Source organism: Diceros bicornis, chromosome 18 (assembly GCF_020826845.1).
Source record: "Diceros bicornis minor isolate mBicDic1 chromosome 18, mDicBic1.mat.cur, whole genome shotgun sequence".
NCBI lineage: Eukaryota > Metazoa > Chordata > Mammalia > Perissodactyla > Rhinocerotidae > Diceros > Diceros bicornis.
Genome location: NC_080757.1, coordinates 10,576,118 through 10,596,617, shown reverse-complemented (window position 1 = coordinate 10,596,617; position 20,500 = coordinate 10,576,118). Strand labels below are relative to the sequence as shown.

General features: G+C 46.4%; 1 protein-coding gene across 1 annotated transcript in view; it reads left to right on the top strand.

Annotated features, from left to right (window-relative positions):
• Positions 1–20,500, top strand: part of DNAH2 (dynein axonemal heavy chain 2) — a 96,487-nt gene that overhangs the window by 60,154 nt on the left and 15,833 nt on the right. Inside the window, exons 47-66 of the mRNA XM_058559803.1 lie at positions 328–480; positions 664–755; positions 1,087–1,285; positions 1,439–1,663; positions 2,617–2,721; positions 3,532–3,720; positions 3,932–4,017; positions 4,155–4,285; positions 4,441–4,590; positions 4,942–5,109; positions 5,372–5,532; positions 5,815–5,954; positions 7,092–7,224; positions 7,328–7,467; positions 8,736–8,946; positions 9,162–9,278; positions 9,454–9,595; positions 10,301–10,470; positions 10,630–10,746; positions 20,287–20,451. Coding sequence (XP_058415786.1) covers positions 328–480; positions 664–755; positions 1,087–1,285; positions 1,439–1,663; positions 2,617–2,721; positions 3,532–3,720; positions 3,932–4,017; positions 4,155–4,285; positions 4,441–4,590; positions 4,942–5,109; positions 5,372–5,532; positions 5,815–5,954; positions 7,092–7,224; positions 7,328–7,467; positions 8,736–8,946; positions 9,162–9,278; positions 9,454–9,595; positions 10,301–10,470; positions 10,630–10,746; positions 20,287–20,451 — 2,994 coding nt within the window. The remainder of the gene's footprint in view (positions 1–327; positions 481–663; positions 756–1,086; positions 1,286–1,438; positions 1,664–2,616; positions 2,722–3,531; positions 3,721–3,931; positions 4,018–4,154; positions 4,286–4,440; positions 4,591–4,941; positions 5,110–5,371; positions 5,533–5,814; positions 5,955–7,091; positions 7,225–7,327; positions 7,468–8,735; positions 8,947–9,161; positions 9,279–9,453; positions 9,596–10,300; positions 10,471–10,629; positions 10,747–20,286; positions 20,452–20,500) is intronic.

Sequence of the window (20,500 nt, the reverse complement as noted above, 5' to 3'; positions counted from 1 at the left end):
TTGCAGTTACAAAGAAGTCACCACGGATGTCCCTGGGCCTGTCTCCTTGAGCACCCATGGGCACTTCTTCAGAGTAGACGTGGTGTTGCTGGATCTCTGCTGTGTCTTTATTTGCAACTTAGCAGAGAAGAAACTCAGGGCAACTGCTGAGCTACAAGAAGTTTCAAGTTTATCTAAATGTTTTAGATTTAGGTTTCTGTACAACCATATGGTTTTCTAAATAGAACCAGGAAAGGAGGAAAACTAAGCCTATGTGATGACCTGCCAAAATAGATCCCTCTCTCTCTTCTAGATGTAGGGTATTTCCCCTTCTCTTCTTCCATCCAGGTGAACCCAGCTGATGGTGAAAACTATGTCTCCATGGTAGAGTTGACATTTGTGTTCAGCATGATCTGGTCTGTGTGTGCCTCTGTGGATGAGGAAGGCCGCAAGAAGATTGACAGTTACCTCCGAGAAATTGAGGGCTCCTTTCCCAATAAGGTCAGGGCCTTCAAACCCACTTATCCTGTTTTTCCAGAACCCACCAGTATCCCAGATCCTTAGACTCTGCTTGAGTTTCAGCCTGCCAACCCAGCTCTCTTTCTTCTACCCAGTGGTCTGTGAGCACTTTTTCTGGGTTGGGGAGAACTAATGGAAGTATTTGGTAACACATTCTCTCCTTAGGACACGGTGTACGAGTATTTTGTGGACCCCAAGATGAGGAGTTGGACGTCATTTGAGGATAAGCTCCCTAAGAGCTGGCGCTACCCTCCAAAGTGAGAGCAGGGCCTGGGGGGGTGGGTTGGGCTTGGGGCTGTGGTTGGTGGGAGGTGTGGAGAGGGAGCTGGGGCCTAGGAGCAAAAGTGAGCTGTGGAAAAGAGAAGGTGGATCCCAGAGCAGAGATGACTCAAGTACAGGAAATGGATCTAGAGGAAATGGGACAGGGTCCTAAAGCAGAATGCCCAATCCCCAGGCCCCACAGGAGGCAGAGTTGGTGATTAGAGATTAGTGATGCCAGAGCAAGATAAACATTGGGAGACAGAATGAAGCAGAGTTAGAAGGGAGTGGGTCACTGATCCTTGAGACACAGTTCCTTTTCTTCCCTAGTTCCCCCTTCTACAAGATCATGGTACCCACTGTCGACACTGTTCGCTACAACTACCTGGTCAGCGCCTTGGTGGCTAACCAGAATCCTGTCCTGCTGGTGGGTCCCGTGGGGACTGGAAAGACCTCCATTGCCCAGAGTGTTCTGCAGTCCTTGCCATCCAGCCAGTGGTCAGTGCTCACTGTCAACATGTCTGCACAGGTGTGTTGCAGGACCTGGGGGCCAGACCGCAAGCTCCCCACGCTCTCCCTGCCTTCTACTTTCCCTTGGGATCCAAATGCTTGACTGACCCTCCTCTCTAACCCTGTATTTCTCTGGGGGACCCAGGCATTCATTCTGTACCTTTTTCACTAGACCACATCCAATAACGTGCAGAGCATCATTGAAAGCAGGGTGGAGAAACGAACCAAGGGTGTCTATGTGCCATTTGGCGGCAAAAGCATGATCACCTTTATGGATGACCTAAATATGCCAGCTAAGGACATGTTTGGGTCCCAGCCACCCCTGGAGCTTATTCGCCTCTGGATTGACTATGGCTTCTGGTATGATCGTATGAAGCAGACCATCAAGTACATTCGAGTAAGCATCCTGAGAATTCATTCTTCAGGCCTCTATTCCCTCCTATGATAGGCTCAGTTCCCACTCCACAGGGACCTCAGGATAGAGTCCTATGATTCTGTATTCCTCTCCACACAGGAGTGTTCTGCCTTTCTCAGGACCCAGACATCTGGCTCCTAAGTTGTCAATTCCTATTATTAACTCTCCTCATTGACCGTGCCCTGTGCTTTGTGACCAAAGGATCCCGTCCTCCAACTTCCACTCCTTTTCCAGGCCTCCATACCATGCTCTCGTGCCACCCCTGATGCCACCCAGAACTGTCTAGGTCTGTAACTCCCCTCTCCAGGCTTTCTCTGGCCCCCATTGTTACAACAACCACCTCCACGGTGTCAGTTCTCCACTCCCCAGCCAGGATCCAGGCATCCCCCTTCAGTCCTGGCTCTTCTTCCATGGGATTTGGAGCATCTTATTTGTTTCTTTTTCCTGAATTAATGGGCAGCAGCCATTCCAGCTTTATATCTGGGGTGCTCAGCTATCTGGCACTCAGGGTCAAAAACTCACCTAATAATATATTCCTATGTTTCTGAGAAAGAACACACATGTGCGTGCACACACACACATGTGATATATATATTAAAAAAAAGAAAAAAGAGAGAAAGTCTAGAAGACATAATCAAATGTTTTTTAACTTACCTCTCTTTTTTAATTTGGGTACATGGATTATAATGATAAAATGAAAAAAATACATTACTTTAATAATTCTAAAAAAAAATTTCCCTAATCCTTTCCTTCGCTTCACCTTTCCCTGCTCCCATTACTCCATGATTCTTCCTGCTCATTCTGTCTCCGTCCCACTTCCCGTCTGTCCCTCCATTTACTCTCTTCGGCTCCTTGTACCTCCTCCCTATTTCTGTGCCTTGCTTCATCTCTTCCTCCCACCTGTCTCTCTGCCCCGTCTTGTCTTTGCTCTCTAGGATATGTTCCTGATGGCTGCCATGGGCCCTCCTGGGGGTGGACGGACTGTCATCTCCCCAAGGCTGCAGAGTCGCTTCAACATCATCAACATGACCTTCCCCACAGTGAGGGCACATTGGGGGCTGGGGCAGGGGGACTGTAACAGGCAAAACCATCCGTGTCCCAGAGAAGGAGAGGGCAGATCAAGGAGAGGGCTGAGGGACCCCGAGCAGAGTTGCATACAGGGTGCTATCATATACAGAGGGGAGGCCACTGTCCATAGGAACCCTTGCTTCCCCTGAGCTAGGAGAGCTGCAGAATGAAAGTGTCACTTGCTGGCTCTGGAACATGAAGCCTTGTAGTCCCAAAGGGCAGAGAATGCAGTGGCGCCCGCATAGACTAAGGAAGGTAGATCCTACAGAGCTGAGAGCTGAGAGCAGCGCTAGGATTAGGGTGAGGCGAGGAAGGCACTCAGGGGTGCAAAAAAATCCTCAGGAATCAAGATAGATAATCTTTTAATGTAATATTTTTAAGAAGTGAATGCCAAAAATTTATGATGAACAAAATACCAAAATTTTAAATAAATATAAGATCAGTCCAGTGCCGTGCTGAACAATATTGAGCCTGAGGCAAAGGAAAAATCAATAATGTTGTTCTCACCTTTATTTAAAATGTTGATATTTGTTCATCAGGGATATTTTGCGTTGATTTTGATCTTTAAATATTGCACTAAAATTTTATTTCTCTTGATTTTGGGGTTTTTTTTGGTGCCCCCTTAAATTCTGGCCCCAAGGCGAGTGTTCTACTCTCCTCACCCTCGTCCCAGCCTGGCTGAAGGGCCAGGAGCCTGAGAAAGTGAGTCTGAGGGCCTGTTTCTGGGAGTCCCAGATCATCCGAATATTCGGCACCATGATCATCTGAGGGCCTGTTTCTAGGAGTCCCAGATCATCCGAATATTTGGCACCATGATCAATCAGAAGCTTCAGGACTTTGAGGAAGAGGTGAAGCCCATTGGGAATGTGGTGACTGAGGCCACCTTAGAAGTGTACAACACCGTGGTACAGCGCTTCCTGCCCACACCTGCCAAGATCCATTACCTCTTCAACCTTCGAGACATCTCCAAGGTGAAACTCCATCTGACCTTGCCCCTTTCATCTGGCACAGCCCCCTTGGAGGCATTTTCTTCTCCTTAAAGTAAGCCTTGGAGCTCAATAGCATCCCACATGCCCCAAATCACCCCCGTCCTAGAATGTTGCTTTCTCTGGCCTTACTTCGGAAACTTCTGGAGGAAATCTCTTGTCTCCCTCCACCCCATGAGCCACACCTCTTCCCCAGGTGTTCCAGGGCATGCTTAGAGCCAACAAGGACTTTCATGATACCAAGTCCAGCATCACACGACTCTGGATCCATGAATGTTTCAGGTGAGTTGCCGCCTCGGCCAGATCCAGGCTTCCTCAGCCTTGCCCCAAGCCCCGCCTCTACCCGTGTCCTGACACTCCTTTCCCCAGGGCTATTCTCCTCTGTATTCCCAGATCTCACCCCAGCTCCCTCCCAACAGAGTCTTCTCTGACCGTCTGGTTGATGTGGCAGACATGGAAGCCTTTGTGGGCATCATCAGTGACAAACTCGGCTCCTTCTTTGACCTCACATTTCATAATCTTTGTCCCAACAAACGTCCTCCTATCTTTGGTGAGCTGGGAGCTCTGACTGCTGTAGGCTGGAGACCCTTAGGAGATGGATTAGAAGGAGGGTTGGGGCATGGAGTCCTGATGCATAGGGCCCTTTTGGGGAAGTCTGGGTAGGACCAGGAATTTGAGATCTGACTCTCGCTTCCCATGGCCCAGGGGACTTCCTGAGGGAGCCCAAGGTGTATGAAGACCTCACTGACCTGGCAGTACTGAAGACAGCCATGGAGACGGCTCTGAATGAGTACAATTTGTCACCTGCTGTTGTGCCAATGCAGCTGGTGCTCTTCCGAGAGGCTATTGAACACAGTGAGCACGTCCTACTCCCGTCCCCATCCTCAGCATCCCAATTATGGGTATTTCCAAGGAAATAGGGATCCCTTCCCAGGTCTCTCCCAAATCAAGTCCAGGAAGTTGCCTTCCTCCCTGGCTCCAGAGGCTCTTGTGGCAATGGGTAGGCTTTTCCTTGATGGTGGTATTTAATAGGAATGGTGGAGGTTAAAAGTCGAATTGCTACCAAGGCTTCAGGCATTAACCTCTTCCCACTTCTTGATCCCTCTACTTTAGTTTCAGTCATCCTAATCTCCAGCCTAGGGCTTGGAGGTCCCCTGAGGTTGCTCAGCCAACTCATACCCTCATCCCCTACCCCTCTACCCCCAGTCACACGGATTGTGCGAGTAATTGGACAGCCTCGGGGCAACATGCTCTTAGTGGGCATTGGGGGCAGCGGGCGCCAGAGTCTGGCCCGCTTGGCCTCGTCCATCTGCGAGTACATCACCTTCCAGATCGAGGTCACCAAACATTATCGGAAGCAGGAGTTCCGAGATGGTATGGCTGGGTTTCTGAAATGGAGGAGGGTTTGGGGTTAGGCGTGAAAGATCAGATGCCTGATTTCCTGCAATTACAAGAGAGAGGGGAGATGGGGGCAAGATGGTGAGACGTACCAGGCCCATGTGGAGTATAGGATGGTGGTGTGTATGTATTGCGGGCTGGGGGAGGGTTCCTAAATCTTAGAAGAGGAATAAGGGACAGGATGGTGAATCTGAAGAGTCTGTCTCTCCCCTCTTCCTCCTTCCCTCATCTGGGCCAGATATTAAGCGTCTGTATCGCCAGGCTGGGGTAGAGCTCAAGGCTACATCCTTCCTTTTCGTGGACGCCCAAATTGCTGACGAATCATTCCTAGAGGACATTAACAACATCCTCAGCTCAGGCGAGGTCCCCAATCTCTACAAGACTGATGAATTTGAAGAGGTATGATCTCTTCCACATCCACTACCAGTTGGTTCTTTGGCCTTCCCAACTAACCGCTGAAGAAGCGCAGATCCCAGAGTACGCTACTGTAGTACCCCCTTTATTCACCCCCTATTAGGTGGAAGAGCTGTTCCTGTTCAAGGGACCCTGTTCCCCCTCAAGGGACCCTGTTGGACAGAGCTGCTTTAAAATCCACACCTTCGCAGCCCAGCCTCACTTGCCACCCACCCTGGTTCTACCATTGAACCTTCAGCCCTCTGACTCTGTGTAGTTTCTGTGCAGATCCAGACACACATCATAGACCAGGCCCGGGCAGAGCAGGTGCCTGAGTCCTCGGACAGCCTCTTCGCCTACCTCATTGAGCGCGTGCGGAACAACCTGCACATCATTCTCTGCCTCAGCCCCGTGGGCGACCCCTTCAGGTGACTCCTGGGTATAGCCTTCTTCCCCCTCAGTGCCCAGCACTCTTCATGGGGTCCTCCTCCCCTCTTTTGGCCTCCTGTGCCTTCTGCAAGTGAGTCTCATGAATAGCACCAGGCTCTCCTGCCTGGCACGCCCCAGCTCCTTTCCGTACACCATGCTTTCTTTCAGGAAGTTCCTGCTGCTTACATAGGAGTCGTCCACTCCCTTTTGGTTTGACTAGATTGTTTTGTGTTTTTTTTTTCTTTTGAGTGGTGGTTTTTTGTTTTGTTTTTAAATTTTTAATTGTGGTCAAAAAACACATAATGTAAAATTTACCATCTTAACCTTTTTTAAGTGTACAGTTCAGTAGTGTTAAGTATATTCACATTGTTATGCAACAAATCTCTAGAACTTTCTCATCTTGCAAAACTGAAACTATACTTATTGAACAACTTCCCATTTCCCCCACCCTCTAGTCCCTGGCAACCACCGTTCTACTTTCTGTTTCTGTGAGGGACTATTCTAGGTACTTCTAGATAAGTGGAATCATATAGTATTTGTCTTTTTGTGACTTGTTTACTTTGCTTTATTATGCGACTTGTAGCATGTGGCAGGATTTCCTTTCTTTTTAAGGCTGAATAATATTTCATTGTATGTGTATACCACATTTTGCTTGTCCATTCTTGGTATGACTAGATTTTTAAGGGCATCAGAAAGTAGGAGGAGGACAGAGAACTTGTGCAGAGAGGCAATTTGGGTTACTTTTTTTTTCATATTTATGGTATATGGTGTATTTACATATACCAGGCACTGTGCTAAGCATTTTACATGTGTCACCTCATTGAATTCCTAATCCTAGTTAGTATTTTTTTTATTATTCCCATTTTAGAGATGAGGAAACTGATGTTCAGAAGGTTAGATCACTTGCCCAAAATCCACACCTGGAAGGTTTGGAACCTGGTTTTTCTGACCCCAGAATCTGTTTCTAAATACTACACTGCACTAGCTCTGAGGGGAACAGAACCTGGACAAGGAGATCCAGGAGCATGAGGATGGGGCATTTAGGTTCCTGGAAAGCAGGTGGACCTGTGACGAAGCCAGTAGCCCGAGGCTGAGTCTGCGAATGGACTTAACTGCCTCTCAAAACCCTTCACCAGGAACTGGATCCGCCAGTACCCAGCCTTGGTGAACTGCACAACCATCAACTGGTTCTCAGAGTGGCCCCGAGAGGCCCTGCTGGAGGTGGCTGAGAAGTATCTGGTGGGAGTAGACCTGGGAACTCAAGAGAATGTGAGACCCTCCTCTCATCTCTCATCACACCCCTGCCCTCCCCCAATTGCCGTTCTCCCTCTGTCTTTACTCTCTGTCTTACATCCTTTATCCATGGCCTCAGATCCACAGGAAGGTGGCCCAGATCTTTGTTACCATGCATTGGTCAGTGGCTCAGTATTCCCAGAAGATGCTGTTGGAACTGCGAAGATACAACTACGTCACACCCACCAACTACCTGGAACTCGTGTCTGGATATAAGAAGTATGAAGAAGAGTAGAGACAGGGAGGGCCAGGGAGCTTGGTGTCTTTTGAGGCTGACTGGTGAAATGATGTAATGGAAAATATCCAGGAGCTGGCCAAGGGGACCCCTTCAAGGGCTAGGGTGCCAGTGTGCAATGGCAGAGGTGCAAGCGGTCTTAATTCTGCCCAGGAAGTTAATAAAAGAGAGATGGGGTTTCTAGGGGGCATGGCCATCTCTAGAGCCCTCTGGTTATGACCTGTCTTCACGCTCTCTTTGTCCTTATTTTCCAGAATGATGTTTCTTTTTTCAACCACAATACAACTGTGACATTGCCATATAGATCCGTAATGTATATACCCAGTCCTCTCTTCTCTGCCTTTAATGTCTTCCAGACTTTCCATCGGTCTCACAAATTATATATTCATTGATTAAGTTGTATTGAGTGTCTTTTATGTGCACAGCACAATAATAATTTGCTTTGAAGGATATAAGAGAAATGTAAAAAAAAAACCACCTTATTTATTGGATTCAGTATTTTAATCAAGGTGGAGAAAAAGCCATCTGTAGTAATAATAATAGTCAACATTTATTCATTCATTTAACACATTTTTTAAGCACCTACTATGTGCTAGGCACTATCCTAGATACTCACACTATACCAGTTAACAAACATACTCCTTGCCTTCTCTGGGTACATAGGCTTACATTTTGTTTACTATTTGCTGGTCACTGCTAAGCCCTTTACATGCATTTTCTCACTGTACAACGTTAAAACTTTTTGAATGAGTTGCCAACATTTAACACTTGGGAGCCTTAGAAAAATCCAGATTTCCAGCTTCTTTTTACAAAACAGAAATTGTGGCAATACTGAGCCCACATTCATACTCACATGGGAAAAACAGGCTGGAGCCCAGGGATGCCCTCCCCCCTCGAGACGGGTTTGTGTTTTCTGGTTCACTGCAGCCCCCTGCCTGCTGCATAGTGGGGAAGAGTGGAAGATTCTTAAGTAGGAAAGTGGTGTGATGAAACAGTATCTAGCAAGCTGGTTTTGACGCTGGTGTGTAGAATAAATCAGAAAGAGGAGAGTCTGGAAGCAGGAAGACCAGTTGAGAAGTTGTTGGCAGTGATGCAGGCAGGAAATGATAAAAATCTGACTAGAGTGGTGGCAGTGGTGGCAACAGAAAGGAAGACAGGGACTAGAGACACACTGGGAAGGGAGACTATATAGGCCAGTCTCCTCTCTGGGAGCCCAGCCTCTCCAAGCCTCTTATCCTCCTCTGTCTTTCAGGTTGCTGGGAGAGAAGCGACAGGAGCTGCTGGACCAGGCCAATAAACTGCGAACAGGATTGTTTAAGATCGATGAAACTAGGGAAAAGGTGGAAGTGATGTCTTTGGAGCTGGAGGATGCCAAAAAAAAGGTTGCTGAGTTCCAGAAACAGTGTGAGGAGTACCTAGTCATCATTGTGCAACAGAAGCGGGAAGCAGATGAGCAGCAGAAGGTGAGGGGCTCCACACTGGTCCTGCCCTTCCAGCCCCCCTACTACCAGTGCCCACTGGGCAGAGGCTTCCTGGTCTCTATCAGTTACTGTGTCAGGGGATGCACGTTCCACTCCTCACATTTTCTTTAGCTTCATCTCTCATCGTTACCACCAACACTGTCACCCCACCTTTGCCCAAGGCCAAGACAAAACTCTCGTTCTCTTTTCATCCCTAGGCCGTCACAGCCAATAGTGAGAAGATTGCAATTGAGGAAGTCAAGTGCCAGGCACTCGCTGACAATGCCCAGAAGGATCTAGAAGAGGCATTGCCAGCCCTGGAAGAAGCTATGCGGGTATCGGGACAGGAGGGTCCAGGGAAGGAATGGGGCCGGCTTTCTTTGTCCTCAAAGTCCCTGGGGAAGTGGGAAGAAGATGGGGTGCCTCAGCTGGGTCCTGTCTCCATGAAGGACCTGTCCTGCCACCTGAATTGACTCTGGCCATGCTCCCTAAGTTAATCCCTTTTCCCAGGCCCTGGAGTCCCTAAACAAGAAGGATATAGGCGAGATCAAGTCTTATGGACGGCCCCCCACCCAAGTAGAGATAGTGATGCAAGCAGTCATGATTCTCCGAGGCAACGAGCCCACTTGGGCAGAGGCCAAGAGGCAGCTAGGTAAGCTACAGAACCAAAAGAGAATTAATGTCAATGCTCCCAACATTTATTAATCATCTGCTGTGCACCAGGCACTTAGAGAGACAGAGATGAACGAGGCATTGTACAGCCCCTCAACAGCATAGAGCCTACGAGGAAAGAGAAGACATAAATATCAGTTAAGATTCTTTGGTTGTGAGTAACAGAAAACAACTCGTCTTAATTTAAGCCAAAAAGAAAGGGGGGAAATTGCCGTGAAGGTGTAGGAATGTATCGCAGAATCCAAGGACAGGAATGCCTTTGGGCCCCCAAAAAGGGCAAGAGTCAGAAAGTGAAAAACAAGAGTCTTTCTCTTTCACTCTTGTGGTTTTCTGTGCTTTGAGTCCCCTTGGTAGAATGTAACCTGCAAGCCGTAGTGTGGCGACCCCTACCCCAGAGGAGAGTGCAAAGCAGATAGAAAGAATGATGTTGGGGTGGTTGGGCTGAGAGTATTCAAGGTGAGTGATGGGAGATGAGGCTAGGAAGATTGTGGAGGGCCCTGGGGGCTTCGAGGTTCTAGAGAAGGGAGCAAGGTCAGCAGAAGGAACTCAAGATGAGGTCAGATATTCTGGCCTTGCGAACTGAGCCCAGGAAAAATGTGGCCATGCCTAAGCATTGGAGGTGAAACCTGGACAAGGAGGGTGGCGTTAGGCCCTCTGGCTGAGTCCCCCAACTTTCATCCCACAGGAGAACAGAACTTCATCAAGTCACTGATCAACTTTGATAAAGACAATATCTCAGATAAGGTGTTGAAGAAGATAGGGGCCTACTGTGCTCAGCCTGACTTCCAGCCTGACATCATCGGCCGGGTCTCGAGTGCTGCCAAGTCCCTCTGCATGTGGGTACGGGCTATGGAGGTAAGCAGTGGTGGGGGTGGGGTGGGAAGCATGGAGGCAGGCCTGGGAAGAGGGCGATGCACACAGGAAAAAGCTGGAGGAACGGAAGACCCAGGTGGGAAGGATGGATCACCGCGGGTGAGTGGGTGGATGAGTGGGTGGGTGGCTGTCTCCCTGCAGCTGTACGGGCGGCTGTATCGGGTTGTGGAGCCCAAGCGCATCCGAATGAACGCTGCATTGGCCCAGCTTCAGGAGAAACAAGCAGCACTGGCTGAGGCCCAGGAGAAGCTGCGGGAGGTGAGCCTCACAACCTTCTTTTTCAGGGTGGCCTCTCTCCCTGATTTCAAGGACACTTCATTACTGTTATTTTTCCTCCTCTAATTCTACTCGCCTCTCCCTTACAGTTCTGTCTACCTCCCACTCTATGCCCTGTTTAGACGGGCTGCTTCTGGCTCAGACAGCTAAGCCAATTGCAGAGGGTTACAAAGGCACAGAGGGCACTGTCCCTGGGGAGCCTTTCCAAAGACTGATTGGGAGGTGGCCATCTCTGTCATGGCCTTTGGAGATGGGTCCTGAGATATTAACAGATGACATCTGTGTGGCAAATCCATCTTTGTCTGGGGGATGGGGCAAGAGTGTCACATTGCTGCTGTGGGCCAGGAGGAATGTGAGGGCATCTGAGCTAGTGCTTGAGGGGAGGAAGCGGTCCTCATAGAGGTAGAGGGGCCACTTATTATGAGCAGGCTAGACAACCCAAAAGGTGATTTGCTATAAGATGTATGCACAAATAACTCTCAAACCAGGTAGAATGTGAAGTGCTGTTATCAAAAGAGTTCAAAATCCTTCCAGTCTATCACTTAATTTCTCTATCATTGATTTAACAGGTAATACATTCACATGGTTTGAAATTCAAAAGGTGCAAAAGAGTATCCAGTAAGAACTTGCCCTCCCATCTTCTGCTCTCCAGCCACTCAGCTGCCCTCCCTTGAAAGCAATCAATATTACAAATTCTTGTTTTTCCATTGAGGGGGGTGGTTCTATGCTTATATAAGTGTTTTTTTACATTATACACACTGTTTTGCACCTTCCTATCTTACCTATATATTGAAGGTTATTCTATATCAGTGTTTAAAGAGTTTCTGCTTTCTTTTTACCGCTGCATGGTATTCCACTGTATTGCTATCCCATCATTTATTTAACCATTTCCCTTTTCGATGGACATATTCATTGTTTCCAATTTTTTGATCTTCACTTGTCCTCTAACTTTGTTGATGCTGTCTTTAACTATATAGAAGTTTTTGGGGCCGCCCATTGGTGTAGTAGTTAAGTTTGTGTGTTCCACTTTGGCGGCCTGGGGTTCGGATCCTGGGCATGGACCTACTCACCGCTCATCAAGCCATGCTGAGGCGGCATCCCATATAAAAAAACTAGTAGGACCTACAACTGGGATATACAACTATGTACTGGGGCTTTGGGGAGAAAAAAGGAAAAAAGAGGAAGATTGGCGACAGGTGTTAGCTCAGGGCCAGTCTTCCTCAAAAAAAAAAGAAGTTTTCAATTTTTATATAACTGAAGCTGGTCATACCATTTCAAAATGTTTTTTTTTTTTTTTTGTGAGGAAGATCAGCCCTGAGCTAACATCCATGTTAATCCTCCTCTTTTTGCTGAGGAAGACCTGCCCTGAGCTAACATCTATTGCCAATCCTCCTCCTTTTTCTCCCCAAAGCCCCCAGTAGATAGTTGTATGGCATAGTTGCACATCCTTCTAGTTGCTGTATGTGGGACGGGGCCTCAGCATGGCTGGAGAAGCGGTCCATCGGTGCGCGCCGGGCATCCGAACCCGGGCCGCCAGTAGCGGAGCGCGCGCTCTTAACCGCCAAGCCAGGGGGCCAGCCCCTCAAAATGTTTTAACCAAAGCCAACTATAGAGAACGACCAGGTCCATCCTCTTCAGATTGGATGGGAACCCGAGGTTTAGTGAGATTAAGTGACTTGCTAGTTACTGACAGAGCTAGAATCCATGTTTCCTGACTCCACGCCCCATCGCCACCAGGGTTCATCCCTGCCTTTTCCTGCTGCAGGCATCTTTACTGTCAGAAGTGAAGCTGCCCTTGAGGCCTTTTCTGATTCTGTCTGCAGAATGAAGCAGGCTGGGCGAGTGGGCCTCTGTCTGCACATGCTCCTCCATTGCCCTGTCCTTTCTACCATTTGCAACTGCCAACCTCTCATGAAACCTTCACTCTTTCACTCTCTTTTTCAAGTGTGAATAATCACAGGTGTGGCAACCATTTGCAAAGGTTTCTCCTGGATGAATCATATCCTGGGCCAAACAATTAGCAGTTGTTTCCTTCACATGTGAAAAAATGAGACCTCTAGGTCAGCTGCCAACAACATTGTTCACTGGATGAACATTTATAGAGCAGCCAATGTTAGGTCTCTGGTGGGGGATCCACACCCCACCTTGAGAAACTAGTTGATGAGAGTAGGCAGACAGGGAACCAGAATTTCTCTTTATTACTGAAAAGGCTGTGAAGTGTAAGAGCCAAAGCACCTTTTAACAAAACCTCAGAACTGGGCGCTCACCCATCCGCCTGCAGATAGCACCGTGCTGACGCTGAGCACCCCAGCCAACTAAGTAAGAATCTCTGGTAGAGCCTGGAAGTCAGCATCTTGAAAGCTTCCCTGTCAGAGCCAACCAGAGGTGGGAAAGCCTGTACAGCACTAGGGCCCAGAGGTCTGGAAAGAGGCCCGGAGACCAAGTATATTGCATATCAATCCAAATCTTGAGTAAATAGTTTTAACCATTACTCACTTGCTTGGGGCCCTGCAAATATGTTTTCCCCAGGCCTGATTTTGACATGCAGCAAAGGTTGTGAACCACTGGCTTATAAATTGCCTCAGAAGGCTCTGAAATGGTCGTAATAGAATCTTAATCTATTTCAAGGCAACTGTATACCCAAGATTGAAAATTCACTTTCTTTCCTATTTCCCATTCCAAATTACATCTAGTTGCATTGTCCAACACAGTATATCAGAGGTTATGGAGTGAGATTGAATGACAACATTAAAATGCTACAATAATAAACATCACAGAAATTCCACAAATTTGAATATAACCCCCAGGGGGAAATTAAATTTCAAATATTAAAATCCTTTGTAAACTAAAGTCCAAATAAATTAAAATCTGAAATCAGATTATCTTGCTTTTGTGAGTTAAAAATATAGAATCCAACATTCTTAAGTTCAAGTCCCCAAACCATCCTCCCCAAATTCTTGTTCTGCTCAGTCTCAGCTGAGGGGTTCTTAGTATCTGGGTAGAGTCAGTTTCTTTAAGTTATAATCTGGGCTGTCACTCAATGGAAATGGATGTTGTTCCTGCAGGACCTCGGAGACTATTAGTTCAAAATCAAGTCTCTAATGAGCATCATTTGAAAATAAAAAACAGTTCAAGGAGTTAATAAGGCATACATGACTTCCAGATAAAATTATGTTCCCAGAAACCAGTTGTTATTATTGCATCAAAGACCGTAGTAGAAACTCGTAGTAATATTTTCAGGAGTGAGGATACATGGAGAAAATCTTGGTTTTAGCTTCACTAGAATGTCAGTTATCTGAAAACCATGACCTGTGAATTTAAATTAAACCAGCAGAAACCTCCATCAATAGATTAATATGAGATATAATCCAACCAATAAGCAGTTACTGTTTTGGGAGGGGCTGGAAATCCACATATGTATATCTTCTGTGTTGGAGGGGGGGTTATTGTGGTGAAATACACATAAAATTTACCATTGTAACCATTTTAAAGTATATAAATCAGTGGCATTAAGTACATTCACCTTGTGCAGCCATCACGCTATCTAGTTCCAGAGCGTTGTCATTATCCCGAACAGAAATCCTGGGTACGTCCTTTTAATTTCAGTTTCCCTCTTGAGCTCGCGTTCCCCACTCTGCATCACAGCAGCACAGTGGCTGACATTACTGTCTCTCTGTAGAGTTGCTGAGGCCGACGAAAACTGCCTCTTTGGGAAAGTTTTCACCTTGTCCCCATACTTCTTTTAACTGGAAAATTACCTTCAGCAGATTCCTGAACTGAAGCTGCTGTTGATGCTGCTGAAGCCTGTTTCCCGGGGCCTTGTGGGGAACAGTCCTCTGCCATTTGTGTCTCAAGACATGATTTTCCTCCCCTTTTGAGTCCCCTAAGTTGCTCAGGCATGTTCCCTTAAGGCACAGGTAATACCTGTGTGCCCACCTGCCCTAACTGCACCACCTGGAACCTCAGCCAGAATGGAAAACTACCAGCCTGTAAGCCTGTGGACAAGCCACAGGGACTTCAGGTTAGTCCCACCACAATCACCTCCTTGCTCAGAATGAAAAATTGAATAATGGGATAGCGGATCTGGTGTTGTCTGCCTAGGCCTGGCAGAAACCATTTAAAGCTAGAACCTGTAGTACACACAAAACTGACTGCCTTGTAGTTTAAAAGCAGCAAATCTAATATTCTGTCCATTAGTGCCTAAAAATGATCTAATCCCACTTCAACTTAGTCAACAATATCAGACCGTTTCTGTGTTGTAGCTACAGAAGCCTTTATCCTGAGATCCCCGCCCGTTACCTCTTAGTTAAGGCCACCCTTGCAGACCACATCTTTCCTTTGCCCAAGCCCAGTTTCCTTGATGCTTCAAACATTCCTGCCTCTATAGAAATAGCCACTCACCTGTGGACAAAGCTGAAGCCATCTGCCAAGGTCAAGATAACGCAGGGTTTGCTTCAAGACTTGCACTCAGGCTGCAGAGGTTAAAAGTCGACCACACAGATGTTAAAACCCACAAGGCCTAATATAAGCCTCTACGAATCACCTAAGTCAAAACACCTGTTTACACCCCGAGTCTGCCCATGAAACTCCGAGCCCCACCAAAAGCTCCTTAGTGGGTTTTCTGGTCTGCAGAAATACTCTTGAGGGGATCTGAGAACTAGCAGCCTTCTTCCATGCCTGGGTTCTAAGCAAACTGAGGAATAAAACAAAAAGGCATTTGGCCAAAATATTACCTTTAAAGGCTAGGTTGGAGGATGTGCCTGACATCTGTAGGCGAGCAGCCCCACTAGTAGTGACCCCATATTCAGACAGACTTACCCAGTCTTGGGCACTGCTGGAGGCACAGAGTAGAGCTGGTGCTTACCCCTAAAAGGAAAGGGCCTGGGGCCAGCCCGGTGGCATAGGGGTTAAGTGCGCTTGCTCCGCTTCAGCGGCCCGGGGTTTCCAGGTTCAGATCCCGGGCTTGCACCGATGCACTGCTTGTCAAGCCATGCTGTGGCAGCGTCCCATATAAAGTAGAGGGAGATGGGCACAGATGTTAGCCCAGGGCCAATCTTCCTTGGGAAAAAGAAGAGAATTGGCATAGGATGTTAGCTCAGGGCTGATCTTCCTCACAAAAAAATAATAAAATAAAATAAAAAAAAGGAAAAGACCTGAGCTCAGTTAAGCATTCCTAATTTATTCTTCCCAATTTTACCAATCAGATTAGTCATGCACCTCCCCCGGAGAAGGGGTGAGTAAAGGCGTGGAGGAAGTCTTCCAACACACAAGGGAATGACAAGATAAAAATTTATGACAAAACTTGACCCCAGAGGAAAAAATAAATCCAGAGATAATTCAGGTTACAGAGAAGAACTTAAAAAGCAAACGTACTCTAATCGGAGAGTGGTTAAGGAAGAAATGACATCCAAAATACAAAAATAGAAAGATAAGAGAAGAATTCTAAACAGAGAAAAAGAAAGAATTCTGGAAAATTTTAAAATGATCAAAGTATGACATGCAGTAGAAAGGTGGGAGGATAGATTCAAGGAATATAATACAAAACCCCAGAAAACATGAGAAATAGAAAAGACTCAATACCAATAAGAATTTCTGAAAGAGAAAACACATAATAGGGGTAATAGGAAAACATTTAACAGCCAGTTCAGCACGTGCAGTGACCTATCAGAGTGTGCGTCAGCCACAAACAGCTCAGCTAGCCGCCCGGGGCACTCGGGGCACCAACCCAGGTCATAATAACATCAACACTGTTTATGACGTTCGACCTTAAAATCAACCTAGAGACGAAGCACAGATGACTGATTGTGGCTTCTCAATGGAAATGTTATCAACCTTGACAACGTAAAATAAAAGCTTAAAAAGTTGGGAGGTGGGGGCCAGCCCGGTGGCGCAAGTGGTCAAGTGTGCGAGCTCCACTGCGGCGGCCCAGGGTTTGCTGGTTCGGATCCCGGGCGTGCCCCGACGCACCGCTTGGCAAGACATGCTGTGGCGGTGTCCCATGTAAAGTAGAGGAAGATGGGCACAGAGGTTAGCCCAGGGCCAGTCTTCCTTAGCAAAAAAAGAGGAGGATTGGCAGATGTTGGCACAGGGCTGATCTCCTCACACACACAAAAGTTGGGAGGTGGATGTAGGTTGGGGTTGAGGGAAAGATGGGGCAATGCTTTTGTAGTAGATAAAATAAAACAAGGTTTTAATATGTTATTTAAAGTAATAAAGGTAACCAGTAGAAGAAACTGAAACTATTAGGAGTAGAGAGAAAGGGGTGGTGGCGTGGAGGTATAAGAGAATCAAATCTTCATCTATCATACCATAGAGTCAATAGAAATTGTCTAAAATTGATAAACCAGGAAACAGCAGTATAGGATACAGTCATGTTTCGCTTAATGACAGAGACACTTTCTGAGAAATGCGTTGTTAGGCAGTTGCATTGTTGTGTGAATATCACAGAGTACTTATTACACAAACCTAGATGGTCTAGCCTCCTATACACCTAGGCTGTATGATACTAGTCTTATGAGACCACGGTTGTACACACAGTCTGTTGTTGACTGAAGTGTCATCATGCAGTGCATGACTATATGCTCCTATATGTAGAGAATCCTTCTGGAAGGATATTCAAGAAACAGGTCACATTGGCTACCTTGAGAAGGGAGCTGGGTGAATGGAGAGCCAGGGTGGGAGGAAGACTTTTCATGCTCTTATGCCTGTTGAATTTTTAAGTTACTTATTCACAAAGTAAACAAAATTAAAAAAGAAATAGCAGCATGAAGATGTGCTTATGCATGTACGAGGATATTACAGCATCATTAATAATAGAAAATGTTGGAAAGACAAATGTCCATCAGTAGGAGACTTGTTCTATAAATTATGGTTCAGTCATACACAAAATTATTCGCAGCTGCTAAAAGGAATGAGACAGCTCTACAAGAATGATTTGGAGACAAGTAAAAAATAGTAAAGAACAGTGTTATTGTATGTTACCATTTATCTTTGTAAAAATATTCATCCATTCAAGAAACATTTATTGAGCGCTGGGCACTATTCTAGGTCTAAGAATTCGGTAGTGAACAAGGCCCTGCCCTCACGGTGCTTACATTATCTTTATGATTGATGGACTCTGTGTGTGGACTCTGTCTAGAAAGCTACACTAGAAACTGGTGACAGTGGTTCCCTCCTGGGCTGGGGGTGGGGCTGGGGTCAAGGGTGGGAGGAAGATGGACCCTTCACTGGATACGCTTTTGTTTCTTTAGAATGTTGATTTGTGTGAACATATTTAGTATTCAAAAAAGACATAAATAAGAAAAATTATTTTATAAAAAAGATAAAGATGTTAAATGTGATAATGGTGTTAGGATTATATAGGAAAATGTCCTTTTTTAAGAAGAGATGCATTATGAGGTATTTAGCCTTGAAATTTCATGAGTTTGTAATTTGCTTGAAGATACTTGGCAAAAAACAATGAGATGCAATAAATATAGCAAAGCGTTAACTGTTAAATCTAGATGATGGGTATATAAGTATTCGTTATATTATTATTTTTCCTAGGTTTGAAATTTTTCGTGTTAATTTTTAATGAAAAAGACTAAAACTGTAAAAATTTAAAAACAGATTAATATATATATTTTTTTTAAATAGTGGAATAAGCATAATATTCAGAGATATGGAGGTAACTATCAGAAGAAATAAAAAGAGAAATGGTTAAAAAACAATTTGCTACTGAGGAGTGAGAATGGGAGTGGAAAAGCTGGGCTAGAGGACTATTGCTTTTTACCCCTTTTATTATATTATTTAGGTTTTTAATCTCATGCATATCATTTCTTGTATAAAAAGTAAAAACAGTGAAGATAACACCACACGCAAAATAAATAGTAAAATATAGAACTATCAAGTGTGCTGGCTGCCTCCCCTCAGACAAATCTCTATGGGAAGCCAAATTATAATCAGAATGTTGCTGATGAGCGTGGGCTCAGTGCAGAGAGGCGGTCATGTGAACCTGATGACAGGTGTCAGCAGCAAGACCACCAGTTGCATGGCTTCCATCAGGGTTAAACCCAACCCATGTGTGCGGGGTGGGGGGTGGGGGCCAGGGCATCCCTATCCCTTTAGGCCCCCAGCCAGCGTTTCCTCTGAGTGGCCTAGCTGACCACGCCCCTTCGAGTGACATCTTTCTTTAGATGTTAATGCCTTCTAACAGATTACTACCAAGGCTTGACCTATATAAGCTGTCCTGTCACTTGAAGGTGACATTTTAAACTTCCACTTTGCTTTGAAGACTATTTCTTGGAGAGTTATCTATCCCATTTCCAAGTTCTTGGAGGCCAACCTCAATTGTTGGGCCCAGGTACTGCTTGCTTACTACATGCTAGGCATTGTGCTACAATCCACATTTATCCTTACAGCAGCCGGATGAGGCTCATTTGGTAAAGGAGGGCAAGGATCTGAACACTCTGCACTATTGCAGGCTGCCTCTCCCCGTGGGGATGGCAGCAGGAAAGGGAACTAACATTAATCGTGTGCATACTATGTGCCAGGAACTTAGTGTAACGCCAGCCCGCTGTTCCTCATCATGAAAAGATGGGTGACACGGCGTGTTACTCTTCGCCGGTCAGGGACGTACAGGGTCTTGGAAAAGGCTCAGTCAGTCCTTGACTTTAGATTTGAGTGATATATTCCAACCTCAACAGAGCCCACAGGGTGACGATGACTTGAGGGAGGCTTCTCTAGTAGGAGAAGCTCTTCCCAGGTCCTCAGTCTCTCGTGTGGGACTTTGGATCTGGGCCTTTTTCTTGAATGGACTCCCTCTTTCTCTCTCCAACGGCTCCTGAGTTCATTTCTAGCTTTTTCTTCCTCTCTCAAAGTCCCACCTTAGGTATGGCCTCTGGCACGGAGTGGCAGTCATGTTTGTGCTATCTGATCCTCTCTTGCCAACACATCTTGTGTGGTTTATTATGCTACACGAGGTCTGTCTCCTACTCAGCCTGGAGTTTCATTACCAAGTAGTTTCCAGGCTCAAGGAAAGAGTAGTGGAAGGAAGAGAAAGAACTCATCTTTTCGCACATATTTTACCTTGTCGTCTCCTTACAATAACCCTATAGGGTAGGTGTTGTTATTCTTATTTTGCTCATGAGGAAACTGAAGCTCAAAGAGATCAATTTACCCAAGGTCATACAGCCACAAAATGGCAGATTGGTGATTCGAACTCAGAACAATCTGGCCTCAAGCCCTGTTTTGTTTTGTTTTGTTTTGTAAGGAAGATCAGCCCTGAGCTAATATCCGATGCCAATCTTCCTCTTTTTTTGGCTAAGGAAGATTGGCCCTGAGCCAACATCTGTGCCCATCCTCCTCCACTGTACATGGGACGCCGCCACAGCATGGCTTGACACGCTGTGCGTCGGTGGGCACCCAGGATCCGAACCCGCAAACCCCGGGCTGCCGCAGCGGAGTGCCACACACTCAACCGCTTGCGCCACCAGACAGGCCCTCAAGCCCTGTGTTTGATCTCTGCACTCTGATCCCTCCCAGGTGGCTGAGAAACTGGAGATGCTGAAGAAACAGTATGATGAGAAGCTGGCACAGAAGGAGGAGCTTCGCAAGAAGTCTGAGGAGATGGAGCTGAAGCTGGAGCGAGCTGGGCTGTTAGTGTCTGGTCTGGCTGGCGAGAAGGCCCGATGGGAGGAGACAGTACAGGTGAGATCTCTTGTTCTGCCTGGCTCTCCTTCCTTCCTGCCCACCGGTT